The 20,936-nt window shown below is 41.1% G+C and overlaps 1 protein-coding gene across 2 annotated transcripts in view; it reads right to left on the reverse strand.

Moving 5' to 3' along the window:
• LOC105388281 (glutamate synthase [NADH], amyloplastic) overlaps positions 1–20,936 on the reverse strand; it is a 47,250-nt gene that overhangs the window by 2,524 nt on the left and 23,790 nt on the right. For both annotated transcript variants that reach the window (XM_048628992.1, XM_048628991.1), the window contains 28 exons: positions 20,277–20,381; positions 19,687–19,950; positions 19,403–19,490; positions 19,043–19,162; positions 18,485–18,612; positions 18,098–18,222; positions 17,547–17,691; positions 16,850–17,058; positions 15,722–15,867; positions 15,337–15,446; positions 12,082–12,215; positions 11,394–11,579; positions 8,665–8,813; positions 8,244–8,380; positions 7,822–7,948; positions 7,288–7,436; positions 6,332–6,473; positions 5,858–6,094; positions 5,333–5,598; positions 4,747–4,883; positions 4,228–4,311; positions 3,823–3,912; positions 3,357–3,457; positions 2,767–2,973; positions 2,316–2,441; positions 1,689–1,777; positions 1,138–1,308; positions 795–881 (listed from right to left, as the gene is read on the reverse strand). In XM_048628992.1, coding sequence (XP_048484949.1) covers positions 795–881; positions 1,138–1,308; positions 1,689–1,777; positions 2,316–2,441; positions 2,767–2,973; positions 3,357–3,457; positions 3,823–3,912; positions 4,228–4,311; positions 4,747–4,883; positions 5,333–5,598; positions 5,858–6,094; positions 6,332–6,473; positions 7,288–7,436; positions 7,822–7,948; positions 8,244–8,380; positions 8,665–8,813; positions 11,394–11,579; positions 12,082–12,215; positions 15,337–15,446; positions 15,722–15,867; positions 16,850–17,058; positions 17,547–17,691; positions 18,098–18,222; positions 18,485–18,612; positions 19,043–19,162; positions 19,403–19,490; positions 19,687–19,950; positions 20,277–20,381 — 4,059 coding nt within the window. The remainder of the gene's footprint in view (positions 1–794; positions 882–1,137; positions 1,309–1,688; positions 1,778–2,315; positions 2,442–2,766; positions 2,974–3,356; positions 3,458–3,822; positions 3,913–4,227; positions 4,312–4,746; positions 4,884–5,332; positions 5,599–5,857; positions 6,095–6,331; positions 6,474–7,287; positions 7,437–7,821; positions 7,949–8,243; positions 8,381–8,664; positions 8,814–11,393; positions 11,580–12,081; positions 12,216–15,336; positions 15,447–15,721; positions 15,868–16,849; positions 17,059–17,546; positions 17,692–18,097; positions 18,223–18,484; positions 18,613–19,042; positions 19,163–19,402; positions 19,491–19,686; positions 19,951–20,276; positions 20,382–20,936) is intronic.

Genomic DNA, 20,936 nt, shown 5'->3' on the forward strand with positions numbered 1-20,936 from the left:
CCACGGGAAAACTTTTTAAGGCGAAGCGAAGCGCGCGGGAACTGCTAGTGTTATATAAAACTAATTTGCCTCTTATCAACATTTTAAATAAATGTAAATAATATGAATGGCTAATATGTACTATTTCGTTGGGTGTATTTTTGTCATTACGAAAATAAATTAAACGTTTTTTGTACGGATGTTAGTTGTGATGTGAGTATACTTAATATATTACAATTTCATTAACAAGTGTCTTCGCATAACAATGATAATTTACTGTCGGTCGGTACCAATGTTTTTGTGCGATGAAAATAGATTCCACTTTGATCTTTGAAACTGAGCGTCGCGTCTTTAGGTTCCTTATTACGTCAGTTTGCCAATACTTGATCATTTTTACATGTTTAAGTAGTTATTTTAGCACTTGTGACGGCATAACGTCAACGTAAATACAATTATTGGCAAAACAAAAATTGCAAATATGGTATATTGTTCATCGCTTACGCGTTCAATCACGTGATTTGCTGTCTTTAAACTTAGCTTTCGTATCGTAGTTTTGTAATATCAAAACACACTAATACACGTCTTAACAGCAGTATAAAGATCATAATTTATATTACAATGCAATTTTGTAACATGAAAGGGGGTGACTTATAGAATAGAATAGAGGGTGACTCATCTCGTCATTCTGAACAACTTGGAAATCGGGATAAAGTTTTACATTTCCATAGAAAAAGTGAGTTTACTATTAATACCTCCTGATTCACACCCTCACTACCTACTCTTTTTTAACACCCTGTATAAAATATGTTACTTACCTCCAGCGGCGAACACGTTCTCGACGGACGTCTTGTAGATGTTCGACTTGTTGGTCTCCACGTTGCTGCGCGCGTCCAGCGGCAGATCTGTGGAATAATAGAACGTTATAATGTGGTTGTTTTTGCTTAGATTAATACCATATGGAGTTTAGACGTTATGTCGACAGGTACAAAGGTTTTTCTCGGTTAGAAAACGGACTAAACTTTCTTTGCCTATGGACAAAGCTTCTTATTAGCTGAAAACAATAACTAAATCATGTAAGTAGGAACGCAAAAAGTTTCAGAAGAGCTGCCGTGGAATTTAGAACATGCTTCCGTTGGTATAAGGTATATTTTCGCTTACCAAGTTGCGTGGCGATGTATCTCTCCGGCCCCAGGAAGCCCATAGCCAGTAGAACCATCTCTGCCTTGTATATCTTCTCAGTGCCGGGCAGCTCCTTCATCTCCCAGCGGCCGCCGGCGCCGCGCGTCCACTCTACTTCAACGGCTGATACGCCGCATACGTTGCCGTTTCCTGCATAAATGGAAATTATTTTATTTTATTGTTGCTATTGGAAGCTGATTGATGAGTTAGGCGGTTGTACTGAGTTTTAGCCTCGATTTATATAAAGACATCCGAGCGCACAATATAAATTAAATATTCTATGGGACACTGCAGAGCCACGCCAGCAGACTTTATGTGTTATACACTAATGTCTCTAACATGATTTATAATCGTACCATTACTACCCTTATGTAACAGTCATGCATTAACATTTATACACTTTTGTGCCTTGTCAAATAAAATTTCATACTAAATAAAGTTATTGAACGGCTTTACGGTTGTACTTAGTCGGCCTATATATGAACCTATGTATTAATGTGTATATATATTTATGTGTTTGTGTGTCTCACCGTCGTCCAGGAACTCCTTGGTGAGCGTGGAGAACTTGCGCGGGTCGTTGCCGAACTTCACCTTCACCTCCTCGTGTCCGTAGTCGACCCTGCAATGTTACCAACGTCATTACTACGGAATTTCACTACACTACGTTTTGTCGTCCAAGGATACTATAACCCTGTTTACGTAAGCAGGTGAAGACGCGATCGACATCACAAAACAAAGTTCTTTCATTCCTTACTAGGCCGCGCGATATACCGGAGCGCGATGTAAACTTTTGGTTTGTCATGTAATTTGCGTATTGAATTCAATGCAACGTATAATGCTCACAACTATTTGCACATTATTCCACAGATTCCTACATAATCTGTTCGGTAGTTATTCGCCGTCTTACGCCGTACAAATGCTCAGTATAGTTGGTTCATGCTATTCTACTCGGATATTTTCGCGACGTAATCATCGTTTACCTAAAACCACATCAAGCATCTAACCCGCACCTTTCGAACCTTTTTATTAACACTATATAGGGTATTGCAAAAATTGTATACTAAGCCGAAAAAACAATAGAATAGACCCCGGAATCACCCCCTTTCGGTTTCTCATACCCTTTTTGACCTCTACTACCCGGCTAAATATAAACGTACCTGAACACCCTGGGCCACTGCGGCCACGGGTTGTCGCCTCCCCGGGCCGGCTTCGGCTGCGGAAGGATCTCGAACGTGGTGATGGACGCCGCGCCCTGACGCAGAGACGTCGCTATGCAGTCGCATCTGGAGATATATTGAAAATGCTATCACAAACAGAATATTAAGCTTATCTTTTCAGGATACGGTAATTACGGTGTAATTAATCCTGAAAAGGATAGTGTAACATGTGTGATAAAAATAAACCTAATATTCATGTCGTTTACAATGGCGAATTGTGACCTTTTCTCGTAATGCATTTATACCGCACTAGGGCTCCCAATTCTCGCAAGCACTTGACAATATCCATAGCAAAATGCTCACTCAGAGATCTGATACCGATAATAGGTAACTTTAAATTAATAGAAAGATAGTTATTTTAAGTCTCGCTATATCAGCAAATTCCCCTTACCCAGTATCCCCGCCGCCAATGACCAGCACATTCTTGTCCTTGGCGCTCAACTCCGGGTTCTCCCTCTGGTGAGTCTGGGCTCCCATCTGCTTCTTCTGCCAGTTCTCCAGGAACTCCATCGCGAAGTGGATGCCGTTGAGCTGCCGGCCCTTCAGGGGTAGGTCGCGCGGCCACGTGGCGCCCAGGCAGAGGACTAGAGCGTTGTATCTGTAGGAGAATAGGGGTTGTTATAGAAGGTTTTGGAAAATTGGTATGGTAAGCGGTAAGGGGGTGACTCTGGTGGTCATACTGGGCAATTTTGCTTTACGATTTTTGGGAATTCGTTAAAGGAAAGCATCGTGAGGACACCTTCACATCTAGATCTGTGAATCTACCAATCCGCATTAAACCAACGTAGCCTAATAAGAGAAGAGGTCCAAGCTTAGGTAGGCAGTTTAGTTTAGACGTTAAACGTATACTCATAGGGTTCAATTTAAGAGAGCCAGGTGCAGGCACTAACAACCCAACCCCGTAGAGATCTGATTAGAATCATAATATGGACTACCCTGCAATGATAGCTTTAAGTTAAATTATAAACAAATATCCCTTACTCTTGCGCCAGGTCGGTAGCGGAGATGTGGTTGCCGACGTCGACGCTGCACTTGAACACGATGCCCTCGTCCTGCATCAGCCGGATGCGCCGCGCCACCACCTGGATGTGACATATTTGACTAGGTAAGCTTTGCTTTTTTGCTAAATGGTTTTCCCGTGGGAATTCTGGGATAAAAAGTACGTATAAACCTTTTGAAACTTTGCAATAGAAACAAGTGTAAACACTAGATGATAAAGTTTAATAGGTCGGCCATATCATTGCGTAGGCAGGTATAGTAAGGCTGGCAGCCCTTCTCACTACTCAGTACGGTACTCATGCCTATGGGAAAGCTCCCTATGGCCATTGGATAAGGAAAGTGTCGCCCCTAATAATTTCTACTCTTACTTGCCACGTATTCAAACCCACCTTTTTGTTGCTAAGTAATTAGCATAATTATATTTATTAGTGTTTTATCTATTTCATACCTGCTTGCTGAGCTTCATGGAGGGTATGCCGTACTGCAGCAGGCCGCCCGGACGGTCGTTGCGCTCGAACACCGTCACGAAGTATCCAGCCTGAAGACATTGAAATTTTGTAAGTTTTGGAGCTTTTGTTTAACGTTATCAGCATCGACAAGTTGGACTATTCATCACCATCGACACACCTTTGCTCACATAAATACACTATTAAGAATACAATAACATTATCAATACAATTACTGTATTACAAAAAAAAAATAAAATTAAAATATTAATGAAGATCCTTTTTTCCCTAATAAGGGATATAGGGGCTCGAAGAGCAGACATCCATTTCATCCAATCCTGTGCAACGCTTCAACTTAATTGTATTGATTACTTTATATCTTCCAATCATATTTCTTAATTGCTTACCTTATTCAGTTGGTGTGCGCAGGCCAACCCGGCGGGTCCAGAGCCGACCACCGCTACGCTCTTGCCGTTGCGCTCTTTGGGAATCTGCAAACAAGTAAATGAGTAAGTGGTTATTGCTGCATAATAAATGCGTTTGGGGCTTCTGTTGTTTATTGACGCTGACGGTGGAAATGATACAGCGGAAAACGAACACAACTATTTGACGCTGACGAAAGCCGCCGGCTGAGTTGCGGAACGGTATCGTGAACCCCATTCATCACTTACCTATGGAAGCACGAAAGGAGTGACGTGACGGCGATAGTCTGACTAGACTAGTCTACAAGAACTAGACTAGGATCTGTCACCGTGGTGAATGGATTGGCCTTTCAGACGGACGTCAGTCGATAACTGCCCAGGGTGTCATGACAAGAAGGGCTAGTACGGGGCGCATTTAAGACGTGACAAGAGTTCTCGAGATGCGAAACTTATGTCACGTCTTAAATGCGCCCCGTACTACTAGCCAAGAAGAAGTGCACTGACCTCGGGCGTCATCCAGCCGCTCTCGTACGCGTTGTCGATGATGGCGCACTCGATGTTCTTGATGGTGACGGGCGGCTCCGAGATGCCGAGCACGCACGCGCCCTCGCACGGCGCCGGGCACACGCGACCCGTGAACTCTGCAATGTAGGAAATAGGATGTGAGTACAATATTGTGAAGGATATGGTAGGATTGTTGGTTGTATGGTCATTTAACTGGTCATCTAATCACATACTTCTGCTGCACATATGCCACAGGAGCCCTAGCCTCCTCATCTAGTCAATACCGTGTCCTACTCGTCCTACTCTACGCTTGTCCGTTCGAGATCTCTCATCGAAAATTCGTTTAGCTAGCCCACCGGCCATAGATAGGTTCGTCGGTTTATATTATAGGACCCAGCCCACTAACACTCAGCTGTAAATCTCGTAAATTTTCTGTTGCACTCGACTACATCTTGGTAATGCTAATGACCAAGATACCGCCGTACTATTTACAAAGCACTATTTTATACTTAACTAACCTGTGAAAAACTACTTTTTAATAGAAATTGGTAGGTTAAGATTTCATTCAATTTCTCTTTACACTAACCCGGGAAATTATTAGTCTGCAGCAGCTGCTTAAGCGCCTGCTTCCAGTCGCCGTGGAATATCAGATCGTTCCACTTGGGTATGATATTGCCGAGCGGGCACCCGTGGTTGCTCTGACAGAAGGGCACCCCGCACTCCATACAACGGGCGGCCTGGACCCGTAGACCGCGACGTACGTGGTTAAAGTTGTATATCTCGTCCCAGTCTCGAAGACGTTTTTCGGCTGGACGGTACATTGACGTCTCGCGCGGGTATTTTATGAAGCCGCTGTGGGGAAATTGAGGTTTTAATGTTAGAATATATAAATATTGATGATCGAGGATTTTAGAAGGCATTTTATAGCAAGATATGCCAATAATGGGCTCCAGGTTTTGATGTCTGGTATATTACATACAATGTACGATATTTTTTTAACTATTGTTGACTATTGACTGTAAAAAAATTCATGCATTTTATATCATCATCATGAATGTATGAAGCACTTATTAACCTTGAATTACAACGTCCAAATTCCACATCCACTTACCGAGTCTTATCCAGAATCTTCTCTAGATTCTTCTTGTCCAGTTCCACATCCCGGACCGCCTCCTCAATGTCAGCTATACCATTCTCTCCTTTGCCGTTAGCTTCCACTTTAGGCACTGCCGCTTGTTGAGTAAGAGCCATCTGTTTGAGCGCTCGCTGGTATTCGTAGGGGAACACTTTCACGAATTTCTTAGCCGGTTCCGGCCATGTTTTGAGGAGTTCTTGAGCGATGAGTGAGCTGTAGGAAGAGAGGACATATATTATGTTTAGTGCATTCGAAGATAAGTTTAACAAGATTACTAGGAGCTTATGAATCCGAGGATTAATTAAAGGAGCTCTTATATTCAATGATCTGAATTTATAGTGGACCGCATAATGCAACAGTGCGAGCGTGAGGGTACTGTTACTATGCGCGTGCGGCAGAGACAAATATAAAACGGGCAATTCCAGTTTTTAGCGTGCTTAATAAACTGACCCGGTATACTCGTAGAACTCTTCTAGCAGTGTCTGCACGACATCCAGGTCTTCTTTCAGCTCGAGCGGCAGCTGCTCCACCATCTCCGGGTTGCACTTGAGCGAGAAGGAGCCGTCGATGTCGTACACGTAGGCTATGCCACCTGGTGGGAGATAGAGGTATTAATGTTATATTATGTAAAGTTGCAGTAACTGTGTTTGTCGATACATGGAAGTGCTTTGAGCGTAGACCGAGTTAGAATACATACATACATAAAAAATAGGTAACTAAAACCAACTGCCGCTACAAGGGTTCGTTATCGGCGTAGATAAACTAACTAACTAAATAATATATCGCGATTCGCCATAAATAAGACGCTGTGATTGGTGGAACTCGCGTTAAACGAGTTTTTCGAACCCGTGTGTCCGCTGTATTGGTATGATAAGTTATTAAGGGCCACTAAGTAACCAGAGCGTCGATAATTTGAAGAATAATAGCGAAATGTATTTTCTATCACGTCGCTCCCCACTTCATGTCCTAGCACCAGTACATGGCTGCAAGTCATGTACTCGCAGCCGTGGTTGTTGCAATATGACCCTTGTCTCGTACACAGCACGTACCGCTCATGCCCGCGGCGAAGTTCCTGCCGGTGAGCCCCAGCACCAGCACGGTGCCCGCCGTCATGTACTCGCAGCCGTGGTTGTTGCAATATGACCCTTGTCTCGTACACAGCACGTACCGCTCATGCCCGCGGCGAAGTTCCTGCCGGTGAGCCCCAGCACCAGCACGGTGCCCGCCGTCATGTACTCGCAGCCGTGGTTGTTGCAATATGACCCTTGTCTCGTACACAGCACGTACCGCTCATGCCCGCGGCGAAGTTCCTGCCGGTGAGCCCCAGCACCAGCACGGTGCCCGCCGTCATGTACTCGCAGCCGTGGTTGTTGCAATATGACCCTTGTCTCGTACACAGCACGTACCGCTCATGCCCGCGGCGAAGTTCCTGCCGGTGAGCCCCAGCACCAGCACGGTGCCCGCCGTCATGTACTCGCAGCCGTGGTCGCCGGCGCCCTCCACTACGGCCGTGCAGCCGGAGTTGCGCACGCAGAAACGCTCGGAGGCGATACCTCTGTAGAATAAATTGGGTAGGTATATGCAAGCTGTAATGTAATAAAAGACGCGAGCGGCATGCGCCGAAGGGAGTATATCCGTGGCTTTTGATGACATGCATCTATTGCGTACCTAATTAACACGGTTCGAGTACTCTCTTAAGGAACGCGCATATTTCGGAAATATGCCTGGTCTCAATCAATAACTTTAGTTTAACAAACCGGTCTGCTGCGCCCCGGCATAGTTTGTGTCATTCCATCTAAAATGCTTACAAACTTTTTTTTTCATTGTTTCCCGACTAAATATGCGCGTGCCAATAACTGGCATATTGGATGATTCGATTATGAAATAAATCCATGACAAACAAAAACTAGCTACCTATTATTATGTAAAAGGTGTGTTACCTGAAGTAAGCCCGTCCGGACGTGGCTCCGTACAGGCACACGTTGCCCACGATCACGTTCAGATGGGACGCGAAGGGAGACGCCTTGGGCGGGTAGATCACGATCTTGCCTCCCGACAGACCCTTGCCTGGGGGTTAAAATAGAGTTATTTATAGATGTATTTGTTGTATGTTGTACAGTACATACACAGTACGTACAGTTGATAATAAAATATATTACCGGAATATGTTTAATTCTACCAAGTGGTATAGTAGGCCGAAAGGGCATGATTCAGGGGCTAATAATTTGAATATTTTTATTACGTTTGAATGCTAGATTATTATATAGTCATAGAACTTAAGGTATTTAGAATGAGTCTTTCAATCATCCTTTTTCATAGTCTCACTTTTGTAACCTGCATAAAACCGAGTCTTGTTACTAACCGACATAATCATTAGCGTCTCCTTCCAGAGTGACGGTGATTCCCTTGGACAGGAAGGCTCCGAAGCTCTGTCCCGCTGACCCGGTGAGGTTAATGTTGATGGACGTGTCGTCTGGCAGGCCTTGGTCGCCGTATTTCCTGTAACAATCATATAACATAAAGAAAAGGGCTAAAAATTTGATTAAAAGTAAATAACTTTGTAAGCAAATAGAGCACTTCAAACATTTTCCAATTTACATAAGAGTGTGTTCAGATATACAACGGCATGTGAGACAGCATTTGCTGCCTTTGTCCGGAGATGCCATATGTTGCTGCCGCGCAAATAGACGAATTTTGACGAAACTATTAAATCCATTTACTTTTAAACAGTTTCACAGATAAACAGTGCTGTGAGTAAGAACAATAACTCAAACACAACTCACATAGCAATATGATACGACAGCGTGCTAGTAAACGCTCTATCCTCGTTGCAGATCCGCATGTTGATGTCGACGTGCTTCTGTGTGCCGTCCAGGATGCCGGAGCACTGCTCGATCAGCTGGTTGTCCAGACGCTTCTCGATTTGGAAGTCCTGGTGGAACAGTGGTTTGTTATTTCAAATCTAGTACTTATATAAAAAATATAGGCTCCCACACATTAACACGACACAACGTCGTGTCGTGCTACTCTCTCTCTCTCTCTGCCTGTTTGTGTGGGGGCCCCCGCGGCTGATCAGAAAAAGGGCGGCAAGGCAAGTAGACAAAATTTGCTTCAGCTATGCCAAAGATTCTGTTAACTTATTTATAGAATTGGATATTCGAAATAAGACGTAAAGAAAATAAACAAAAAAGTTTATTCCTTTCCGCGCATTACTATCGATATATCTTTCTAGTGGCGTCATGACCATGACAGTGACAAAAAACCATGGAAGTAATAATACAACAGGAATGCGCACTCACCAAAATTATGCAAACAAAAATAGACCTAACGAATTCACCTTAAGATTTATATTTGAAGTGAAAAAGGCCGCGAGCCGATAGAGAGGGTTACCACAGAGCCCTTCCTCTCTTTCTAACAATTGCCAGGATTTAGTTGTGTAAACTTTAGTAGATTTTGTACGAAGAGAGCTATGCAAAAAAAATATTAAATTAACTCATAGACTACTGTATATCATATCATTTTCAAAAACAAATTTATAATAAATCATTATAAACATGTAATTTTAATGAAATATTTGGTATTTGTATGAATAATAATTACATAAAAAATATTGGTAGTTTTTGTAAATACTTTACGACAAGACCGAAGTTGTCAAGATGACGGATGACGTTTATACTGTTGTGAGAGACGTTATGGTTAGGGTGACCATTCATTCGTACTTTTGAATCACTTTCCATTAATTAGGACCTGTTTCTTTCAACTTTTTGTTTTATTTTATACCTAAGTATCATTAGGTATTATTGTGGCTGTTATATTATAAGTCTGGTAAAGAGTTATGAGCTGTTGATTTTTTTGGTGATAGATATGAGTATTTATAAGATAATTTATCAAGCTTAAAACCGGCGGAAGCACTTAGGTTGAGATATTTTTTTTTAAATCTTATGATTTTCATCAACTAGACTATGTAAACGGAACACCCACAGAGTAAACACGTTTTAGGTCATGGAAGTAATAATACAACAGGAATGCGCACTCACCAAAATTATGCAAACAAAAATAGACCTAACGAATTCACCTTAAGATTTATATTTGAAGTGAAAAAGGCCGCGAGCCGATAGAGAGGGTTACCACAGAGCCCTTCCTCTCTTTCTAACAATTGCCAGGATTTAGTTGTGTAAACTTTAGTAGATTTTGTACGAAGAGAGCTATGCAAAAAAAATATTAAATTAACTCATAGACTACTGTATATCATATCATTTTCAAAAACAAATTTATAATAAATCATTATAAACATGTAATTTTAATGAAATATTTGGTATTTGTATGAATAATAATTACATAAAAAATATTGGTAGTTTTTGTAAATACTTTACGACAAGACCGAAGTTGTCAAGATGACGGATGACGTTTATACTGTTGTGAGAGACGTTATGGTTAGGGTGACCATTCATTCGTACTTTTGAATCACTTTCCATTAATTAGGACCTGTTTCTTTCAACTTTTTGTTTTATTTTATACCTAAGTATCATTAGGTATTATTGTGGCTGTTATCTTATAAGTCTGGTAAAGAGTTATGAGCTGTTGATTTTTTTGGTGATAGATATGAGTATTTATAAGATAATTTATCAAGCTTAAAACCGGCGGAAGCATTTAGGTTGAGATTTTTTTTTTTAAATCTTATGATTTTCATCAACTAGACTATGTAAACGGAACACCCACAGAGTAAACACGTTTTAGGTGCATAGTTGCGTTTAATGTTAATCTGTTTTGACACTTTCTTGTCAACACTACACCCAACTTAATTTTATTTACTTAAAATTATATTTTCCCAAATTTCAGCTTTCCTTCCAATGAAGAAACATAGCAAAGGTGGTTCCAAGTAATTCCCACAAATTTTCACAATGTTTACTCAATAGTCATATCAAAATACATCGTACCTACATTGCAATCGAATTATTCGAATAATAGGTGACTTTGAGACCATCGGGCATCGACACCTATTCGTGACATGATAGATTAGAAGTGATGTCTCATCATCATCATCACGACCCATTACGTCCCCACTGCTGGGGCACGGGTCTCCTTCCAATGAAGGAAGGGTTTAGGCCTAGTCCACCACGCTGGCCAAGTGCGAGTTGGTGGACCCCAACACAAGCAAGATGTCTCATGAATTACCTAAAATTATGGTCACCAAAAATAGAAAGAGATGGAGGGCTCCGTGCTGACTATCTCCGTCGGCTCGTTTTTTTGGTGCAGTGCGCATTCCTGTTGTATTATTACTTCCATGCAAAAAACTAATCTGTTTCAGCATTTAATTTCATTGGTTACAAAGTTACTTCAACCTATAATGTATCCATTTTTTTAGTGGTTTTTTGACGTTCGCTTATATCTGGTAAGTAAAGTTGGTTTTCCTTTGCAATCATCAAATATGTATGGGATTTCGAAAGTCAAAAAACCATTAATATAATGGACAAAGTATAACTATAACTACTAATTAATAAACCCTTCTCACCTGTGCCTTAGAGCCGCCAACAATATTAACCCCCGGCCGCATATGCAAGGCGTTCTTCAGTATGAGACTGAGGTTCAGAAGCCGCGCCTTGGGGTTTTCGTTGTTTTCCCGCACTTTGAGCAGGTCCGTGCGGCCGATCAGGTCTTGGAACTTGCGCACGCCCACGTCGGCCATGTGTTGGCGGACCTGAGGAAAAAATATTATGTATATGTTTTTTCGAAATATTATGTATACGTCAATGATCTTTCCACAAATCTGATAAAAGTCGGGCGACTGATGGCAGATGCAACAAGAAAAGAAAAAAAAAAAAGTTTTTTAAAATATCAAACAATTAAATTTTTAATGCCGCTATTATAAAACGTAGATTAAAGATGATTTTGCTTTAGAACCGGTTATAGTCTAGATATTTCATATAAATCAGTAGCCTAAAGCCGGGTTTAACAACACTTTTGGCCAGTCGCATGTTATAGGGACGAGCATTATTGCAATTGATCTACGGTTCCGAGAACATAATAATTATAGTATATACAGAATATATGTATATGTATGTATATTATATGCGGCTGGCGGGGAGATTCAGACTAGGCAACTTGAACTTTAGGCTTTTTAATAACCCTCTCCACCATTCCGTCGTCTATGTTTATTTCAACTTATTAAAGCAGTTAATAACTTCACAAACAGCACTGACCTCTTCAGCCAGCATGAACAAATAGTTGATGACGTGTTCAGGTTTGCCGGCGAACTTCTTCCGCAGCACCGGGTCCTGCGTGGCGATGCCCACCGGACACGTGTTGAGGTGGCATTTACGCATCATCGTGCAACCTGGGAACGGAGAGATTGTTAATCACTTAAAATAATTCTAGAACAGACATATAGATAAGTAACCAAAGTAATAAAATATTTCCCTGAATGCCGTATCAACTGTACTTTATAAATGTTCGGGCAGTCAGTGACCGACGATGACAAATCTCACTTTGTCACCATACAGCAGCTGTGTAATCGTAATCACCAACAGCCACTATATAGTGGTTATAACCAGTAACGGCTACCTGTCAAAAGCAGCGGTCCAGTTTTGAATTGAAGTCACAGCACAAACATATAAGCGTAACGTATACGGATCGCCTTTCTTTTCTTCTTTATTTATTTATTCATTCACAACATGCTGTCATATTACAATAGGCACTTAATTCTAACTTAATTCTAAAAAAATACAATTTTCCAGGGTAATTTACACATGAGATATTAATAGTTAACAATAGTAAAAATCATAATAATAATAAAACAATAGAAGATAATTAAATAAATTAATTCAAATTGTAATAAAATAAATTTAATTTTAAACATTATCTAAAATTTAAAATGTCGATTTTTAAAAGAAATTCATGTCAAATAACTACAAATAAAAATAAAATAAAAATATTAGTCATTTAAAAATTCGTCTATTGTGTAGAAGCACTTTTCCAATAGATGTTTTTGTAACGTATTTTTGAATGAAGCTATTTTATCAATTTGTTTTAGGTGTGAAGGAAGTTTATTATATAAAGTGATTGCCTGGTATCTCGCACTGTGTTTTGCGACTTGCAGAGTTGGGTGCACAGTATCTATGCGTATGTCTTTCCTCCTAGTTTTATTACGCGCAGTTTTATTTTTGGAAGATTCAAATCTCGGTAGGTTCTTTGCTAGCTTGGTAAGCAAGACAAAAATATACAGACATGGAACTATCAGTATGCCTAACCGAACGAAATGTTCCCGACACGACTCCCATGGTGGAATCCTAACCATTGTACGAATTGCTCGTTTTTGGCAAGTAAAAGCTTTCTTCGTGTTATAATCGTAACTGTGGCCCCAAAACATGATGCTATATCTTAACCGGGATTCCACCAGCGCGTAATATACCATCTTAAGATGATTTAGATTCAGCTCATCCCTCAAACTTCTGAGGGCATAACAAGCTGAGCTTATGGAACCCTCTATTGCTAGGAGTTCATGCTTCCAGTTTAGAAGTGAGTCTATTTGGATACCGAGAAACTTCACTTCGTCAACAAGTTCAATTTTATCTCCGTTTAGCTCAATATCAAGTTTATCATTATTTCTTACAGTATTTCTAAACAGTATCGCACTCGTCTTATTTGGATTAAGGACTAGCTTATTTGCACTAAACCACATGTTAAACGCTGACAGAGCTTGGTTAACTGATTGGCTCAATGCATTCATCTCATCGGAATGTAAAATTGCGTTTGTGTCGTCAGCAAAGACTACCAGTTTCACGTCAGGGACTTTGTTTGTTATGAAATTGATAAGGTCATTCGTGAAGGTTATAAAGAAGATGGGTCCTAATATTGATCCTTGTTGAACGCCTCTGCAGATCTTAACCGCATCGGATTTTGCTACTCGTTCAACACCATTTTCAACATATTTTATTACGACGAATTGTGTCCTATTTTGTAGGTAGCTTTGAAATAGTGCGAGAGATTGACCTCTGACCCCATAGTACTCTAACTTTTCTAGCAGGATAGAATGATCAACCATGTCAAAGGCTGCACTTAAGTCTAGGAAAATACCAACTACTTTTTTACGATCGTTAAGATTTTTAACGACGTCATCCACTAATGAGTCAATTGCATCAGTTGTTCCAATGCCCTTCTGGTACCCAAATTGTCTACTACTAAGCACATTATTTTGAATTAGGTGTTGCACAAGCCTATTCTTTAGTAACTTCTCGAATATTTTTGATAAAGTCGGAAGTAGTGAAATCGGCCTATACTTTTTAGGATCCGTCTTAGAGCCTTTCTTAAAGATTGGTAATATTTTCGCAATCTTTAATTGTTCTGGGAAAATATTTTCTTCAAAGCATTCATTAAAGAACAATGACAGTGGCTCAGCTAAAATATCTATATTCTCCTTGATAATACCTATGGGAACTTCATCATATCCACACGATTTTTTATTTTCCATATTTGATACTACCTTTTCAACTTCTATTGGAGTGACATTATGTAGTCGCATACCGGTTTCAACTCTTTCAGTGTTGTCTCGTAGAAATGACTGTACAGTTTCAGAGTTATTGGAAGAAACATTATCATTGTTATTAAATTAGTGTGAAAAAATGTTGGCTACTTGTTTGGGATCATCAATAATTTTACCCTCCATTTTGAGGATGAGTTTGTCCTTTAACCTAGCACCGTCCTTGTTCCTATGTTTATTTACTATTTTCTAAATATGTTTTGATTTATTGTCCGCTTTATCTATTTCCTGCTCAATTGTAAGTTTTTTCAAGCTTCTAATGACTTTACGATACTGTTTAATGTACCTAGATTTGTACTCCAGTATTGAGATATCGGCATTACATTTTGTTGCAGTGCTCAAGAAACGTTTCATTTTACTTGAAACCCTCAGTCCTTTTGTAATCCAGTTTATTTTGTTTTGTTTACCAAAATTGGTTTTCTTTTTCTTTTTTAAAAAGCTCTGATTAAATAGTTCTGTAAATTTGTACAAAAACGAATTTATACCCACAGATTTCCAGTCTTGCTGTGCAATTTTATCTCTAAAATAATTGAGGTTATTTTTATTATACGTTCTCTGTTCCTTATATACAAACTGAGTACAGATATTTTGTTTATTAAGTACATCTCCTTGTAAGGTACTGTTAAAAGTACCAGAAATGCTAGCATGTCCATCGCCTATATTGTTGTGGTCAATATCTATATTGGTGACGTCGGGCTCATTAACGTTTGTCAAGATGTTATCTATGCATGACATAGACTTATTTCGTACAAAGGTTACAGAATCGATTAGTGGTCTAAAATTCTCGTATTCAATTAATTTTCTTCTATTGATAGAAGAAAAGAAAGGAAATTTCTTCTATTGGTTGACCAGGCGTTCGCGAGTTCGCGAAAGAAGAAAAGAAAGGAGATCCGTGATAGTAATGCACTAGGGTACTAACCTAAAGCGATCAGCGGCGCCGTACTGAAGCCAAACTCATCAGCTCCTAGAAGCGCAGCCACCATCACATCAAAACCTGTTCGGATCTGTCCGTCTGCTTGCACCACCACTCTGAAACAAATCCACAATTAACATCAATTATTTTAATTTCATAATGACACTAATTGTCGATGCGCTAATAGTCTCTCTTCGCTATTCTGTTTGAAAACAAAATAGCTTTTATAAATCACTGTGGAAGATGTGTAAGTAAACCACAAATAATTTTCAAAAATCAAAATAATATATGTGCTTGTATAAAAATTCATCAGTACTAATTGGCATCGTTTCACCTTATCAAGACTGCCGCACAACTCATTACTGACCGAAGTCTGTATACATCCACGTACCTGGACCTCAGGTCGTTGAGCACGAGCACCTGGTGCGTCTCCGCGACGCCGAGCTCCCACGGCAGGCCGGCGCTTTTGATGCCGGTCCACGACGACGCGCCCGTGCCGCCGTCGTGACCGGAGATCACTATGTGCTCCGCTTTGCCCTGGGGATAACGGTAAGTTCATTAGATACAAGAACGGGCGGTATAAGTATGTGCTCCAATGTGCCTTGGGAATCAGGGTAACTTGTTAGAAACACTAGTGGCAGTAGGTAATAATTTCCGAAGAGCCGACAATGATAGCCGTAGCCGGGTTAACGAGTTGTCGAGTGCAGATTGCAATGCAAACAGGTAAGCTAATAATATATAGAGTCGGATGCCCTAAAAGCCCTTACAAGATGACAGCTGCGGGCTGGATGCAAAAAGCCGAAGACAGATAAACTGCTGTAGGTCTATGTCTCCGAACAGCACTGCGCTCAGCCTTCCTCATCAAACCACTACCAGCTAACTGTCTTTAAGGTACACATACATATTTGTGGAATATGTACATTCCTGGCCTCGCATTCGCGTTCCAGTAACAGCGCCGTTTTTATAGAGAATCTCATTATAGTGACGTTTATCCACGTCAACAACGGACTCGTGCAGCAGGGACAACCGTCATAAAACACCTCCCTTTTCACATTTACCTTAGCGACCCCAGAAGCCACCACCCCCACGCCGACCTCGGACACTTCAGCTCGTGCACCAGCTCCGCAGGCAGGAGATGGAGGGGCTGCCTCATTGATACAAGTACTACAGAATTTGTACCGTCTATGTTGTGCATATTCGATTGTAATTTCTGTGTTTGTATCTACAGGCTAAGTGTCTTAATATAATGTCTGTGCAATCCGCTGCACGGGTCCCGTCGTAGATAAAAGACAATATATCACGATTTGCGATAAATATAGCACTATGATTGTTGGAACGCGCACAAAAAAAGTTTATCGATGTCGATAATGGACCCACGATATATCGTGTCGGATATCGAGTTCGATAAACTTGTTTAGTGCGCGCTCCACTAATAGCAGCGCCGTATTTATCGAAAATCGCGATAAATCTTTATCTACCTTTGTAGCCGAGACAGCCTGCAGCCTATTTAGTTATTTACCTTGGCTACCCCAGAGGCCACCACCCCCACGCCAACTTCAGACACCAGCTTGACGGACACGCGCGCGCGCGGGTTGGCGCACTTCAGGTCGTAGACCAGTTCGGCCAGGTCCTCTATGGAGTAGATGTCGTGGTGGGGAGGGGGCGAGATCAGACCCACGCCCGGGACTGAACAGCGCGTGCGGGCTATGTCTTCGGTTACTTTGTAGCCTGGAAAGAGTTGGTGGTGTGAGATGTGCGGTTTTGGATAGATTGTAAGTGTGAAATGTGCAGTTTTGATTTAGACATTATAACGAGGGGGGCTGCATGAAAAGCAAAAAAAGGTCACTCAATCCCATAAGTATAGCTTATGTAGCTATATTACAGCAGAGGGGTTAGCCAGTGTCATAGATGAACTCCAAGAAAAAAGTGAGTTATCACTTTCCTAAGTGAATTGGCGGGTTTTGATAAACACAACCCTTAATCTTGCCTTTCCATTCGTCTAATTTGATCAAAAGTGTCAAAATATTGTGATGCAGATAATCAATCTATCAAAACCCGCAAATTCACTTAGGAAAGTAATAACTCACTTTTTTCTTGGAGTCAACCCTTATTCTTAATAAATTAACCCTAAGTATTACACTGTCTAAATATAACAATGCACCTCTGCTTACCTATAAGTAACTAGGTACATTACTACAAGGCGTGAGTGAACATACCAGGCAACTCCCCGCCTTCTCCAGGCTTGGCCCCCTGCGCCATCTTGATCTGAAGATCATCTGCATGAGCGAGGTACGACGCGGTCACGCCGAACCGACCTGAGGCTACCTGCTTGATGGCTGAGCGCTTGTTGAACTCTGGATCCTGGGGGTAAAGGTTTTGATTGAATTTGTGGGTTGTTGTAGGGAAGGATGGTAATTCTGTGTAGAACTGGTAAAGTTATAAGCATTTTAAGCTAGGGGGTTTATTTAATATCGAACGAAATAAATATAAATCAAAAGACAAATCAAATCAGCTTCTTCAGCTCTTCTCTGAAGACTGCTTCTTCAGCTCAACACTGTGTTCATTTGGGTAATGACTCAGCAAGATAATATTGTTTTTAAATTTTATGAAACCCATAAATGTCAGCCCTTGCAACTGAAACCATGGTAAAACGGATGCGACGGTCGATAGTGTATGTCTATTGAAAATATACCTCAAAATTCTGTGACAAACAGGTCGCTTATAGAAGTGTGTGAGTTAATCATACAAGTATCTAGGGTCTTCTTACCTGATTGAGGTACCGCTCTGCGTTCTCTCCTCCCTCTCCAGTGTTGGACTTGCCGCCGATGCGGTTCATAGCGATGGCGAGCGTCGTGTGCGCCTCCAGAGATATCGAACCGAACGACATGGCACCTGGAATGCAAACGTGTAAGAAGATTGTACGTTGCATTAGTATATACCACCGACTAAAGCGCCGAAGATATAAGACTTTGATTGCGGGCAGATATTTGTTTCCAAACAGATTTTAGATATGCCCCACACCCTACCCATAATGGGATCGCGAGCAATATTACCACTATCCAGTTTCCATCCTTAGGGATCTTTTGGGAATACCATTTCGATTCTCGGACAAAGCCAAGCCTCTCTCTGTTTGTTACATGACAATATGACTGACCAGTAGCGAATCTCTTGAGGATCTCGGTGGCGGGCTCCACCTCGTCTATGGGCACCGGCTCGTCCAGCTTCACCAGCTCCAGCTGCCCGCGGAGGGTGCAGGCGCGGACTGACTCCAGGGCACTCTCTCTGGAAGGGTTTAGGGTTTCCTTATGAGCATAAGCCAGTCACTTCACTTGAAGGCGGTAAAAGAATTGGCCAAAACCCGACCCGGTTTAGGTTTCGAGGTAATAGTGGATAAGAGCGGCAGAGAGAAAAAATGGCGTATGCATAAAGAGCGCAATACCTACGAGCATTAGAGGGCTCATGATGAATATACCAACGACTGCAATGCCTGAAGGGATAATAAATTACATTCAAGGGAGTCACTCTATTTTTGCTGTACATTGCACTGAGATAATGGGTTGCAAGCCGTATCGGTGTTTTGGAATGACGACTACTAATCGAACAAATTGCCTCACACTGCTTTCCTTCCATGAAATTGAATTTAGCACAGATAATTCTGTAAAACAAATCTTCTAGATAAACCAAACTCAGTACATTACATAATCTCTATTACCTGTATTTATCGTAGGCCGAGGCGCTCTTCCCAGTGGCGGCTTCCTGAAGGTTGGCGATGGACATCGGGTCGTTGATGTGCTTCTCGCCTCCAGCTCGCCAGTGGTAGAAACCAGGGTTCCTGAAATTATGTATGCATAAGAATAGGAGGGGAAGGACGCGGTTCATATCTGCTTAAGAATCAAAAGCCGTCAAAAGAATCAAAAATCAGTGCCGGGAGATCACTATTATAATTGTAAACATATAGTGAGATACCCTCTAGCCTGTTGGGCCAACGACCTTGGCAGGTTGTGTAGTGTTACCATGCTAAATGAAAAGGCAGCAGTGGATTATAATTGATGATACTATTTATTTCACTTACCTAAGAACCAGTGAATCCCTTATATCACTGTATGTCAGAGCGTGTCTTTCGAACACCTCTTTTGAAAGTGTTTCCAGTGTCACACCGCCTGCAAAGCAACAACAGACAGTCGTTTTATAACACTGCAGATTATACAATAATTAAACTATCAAGGTTTATTAGTGCTTAATTTATTTATGCAGATGTTGTTAGTATGCTTAATAGAGGCTTATAACCCTGAATAAAACATTTAAATCAATCTAATATTTATGTCATAAAAAACAAAATGGCCAACCAAAACTCACCAATACGCGACTGCGTGCCTTTGAAGCACAAATCAATGACATCCTCATTGAGTCCCACCGCTTCAAAGATCTGCGCACTCTTGTACGACTGTAGCGTGCTGATGCCCATCTTGGCCATGACCTTGGCCACGCCCGTCTCTATGGACTTCTGGTACGCGTTGTAGATGTCCTGGTCGGTCAGTGTTGGGTCGAGGATGTTGTCGTTGCGAAGAGCGAAGGCGAGCTCGAATGCGAGGTACGGGCAGATCGCGTCGGCTCCGTATCCTGTTTAAATATACGAATAGTAAATGTTGTTTCTAAGTATTCAATTCATAAATACATCATTCATAAATATATCACATTCAATAAATAGGGAGACTAGAGTTGCTTGGGTGAATCGCATTGTTGCGTAGGTTAGCCTAAATTTTGTCGAGATTTAAAGGTCTCTTTATATCAGAATTACGTTTTGATAGGCATTCTCGATAGTATTTAGCCATTTTACTTGCGCCGTCAAAAATTTGAGAACATACAAAATTTCAGCCAAGGATCTTAATTTCCTACTGAGTATGAATTATGTTGTTACATTACAAAACAAATTGAATGTTACTTACCCAACAAGACACACATGTGGTGCACCTCCCGCGCCTCGGCCGTCTCCACGATGATGCCCACCTTCATGCGCTGCCGCGTCTCGATCAGGTGGTGGTGCACCGCGCCTGGAATTATACACAATGTCAGTATAGATGGTAGCAAAGACAGAGATGGTGTTACACGTTTTACAGGTTAATAGCACGCAAAGGGCGCATAAGAACCTACTGCCGGAGTCGGTATTTTGGGACGAAAGTGAGTTAAATTATTAGCAGAGGGATGACAATCTGGAACACCACTCTATCGTCATTTACGGCAGTTAAAGAACAAAGGCAGTCCTCGTACCGCCAATTTTTTGGAGCGTTTCAGAACCATGGTTTCACCATTTATTAATACAGTGTAGATAAGGTATTTCCAGTATTTACAATATTTTTAGAAGTCGGGGGAAAAGAGAAAAATATAAACGAATAATATTTAAATCTAAGGATAATGGAACGTAAAAACAAACATATAGAGAACGGAACGTAACAACTGTGATGCCAGCGCTCGGAATAATACCAGCAAATCCGAGCAACAAAGTAATCGAATAGAAATATCGATACAATCTTAAATACAAAAGATATTTTATTTATCAATAAATTACATGTTCTGGTAGTATTTGTGCCAAAACTAGTACATTTGGT

Source organism: Plutella xylostella, chromosome 22 (assembly GCF_932276165.1).
Source record: "Plutella xylostella chromosome 22, ilPluXylo3.1, whole genome shotgun sequence".
NCBI classification, from domain to species: Eukaryota; Metazoa; Arthropoda; class Insecta; order Lepidoptera; family Plutellidae; genus Plutella; species Plutella xylostella.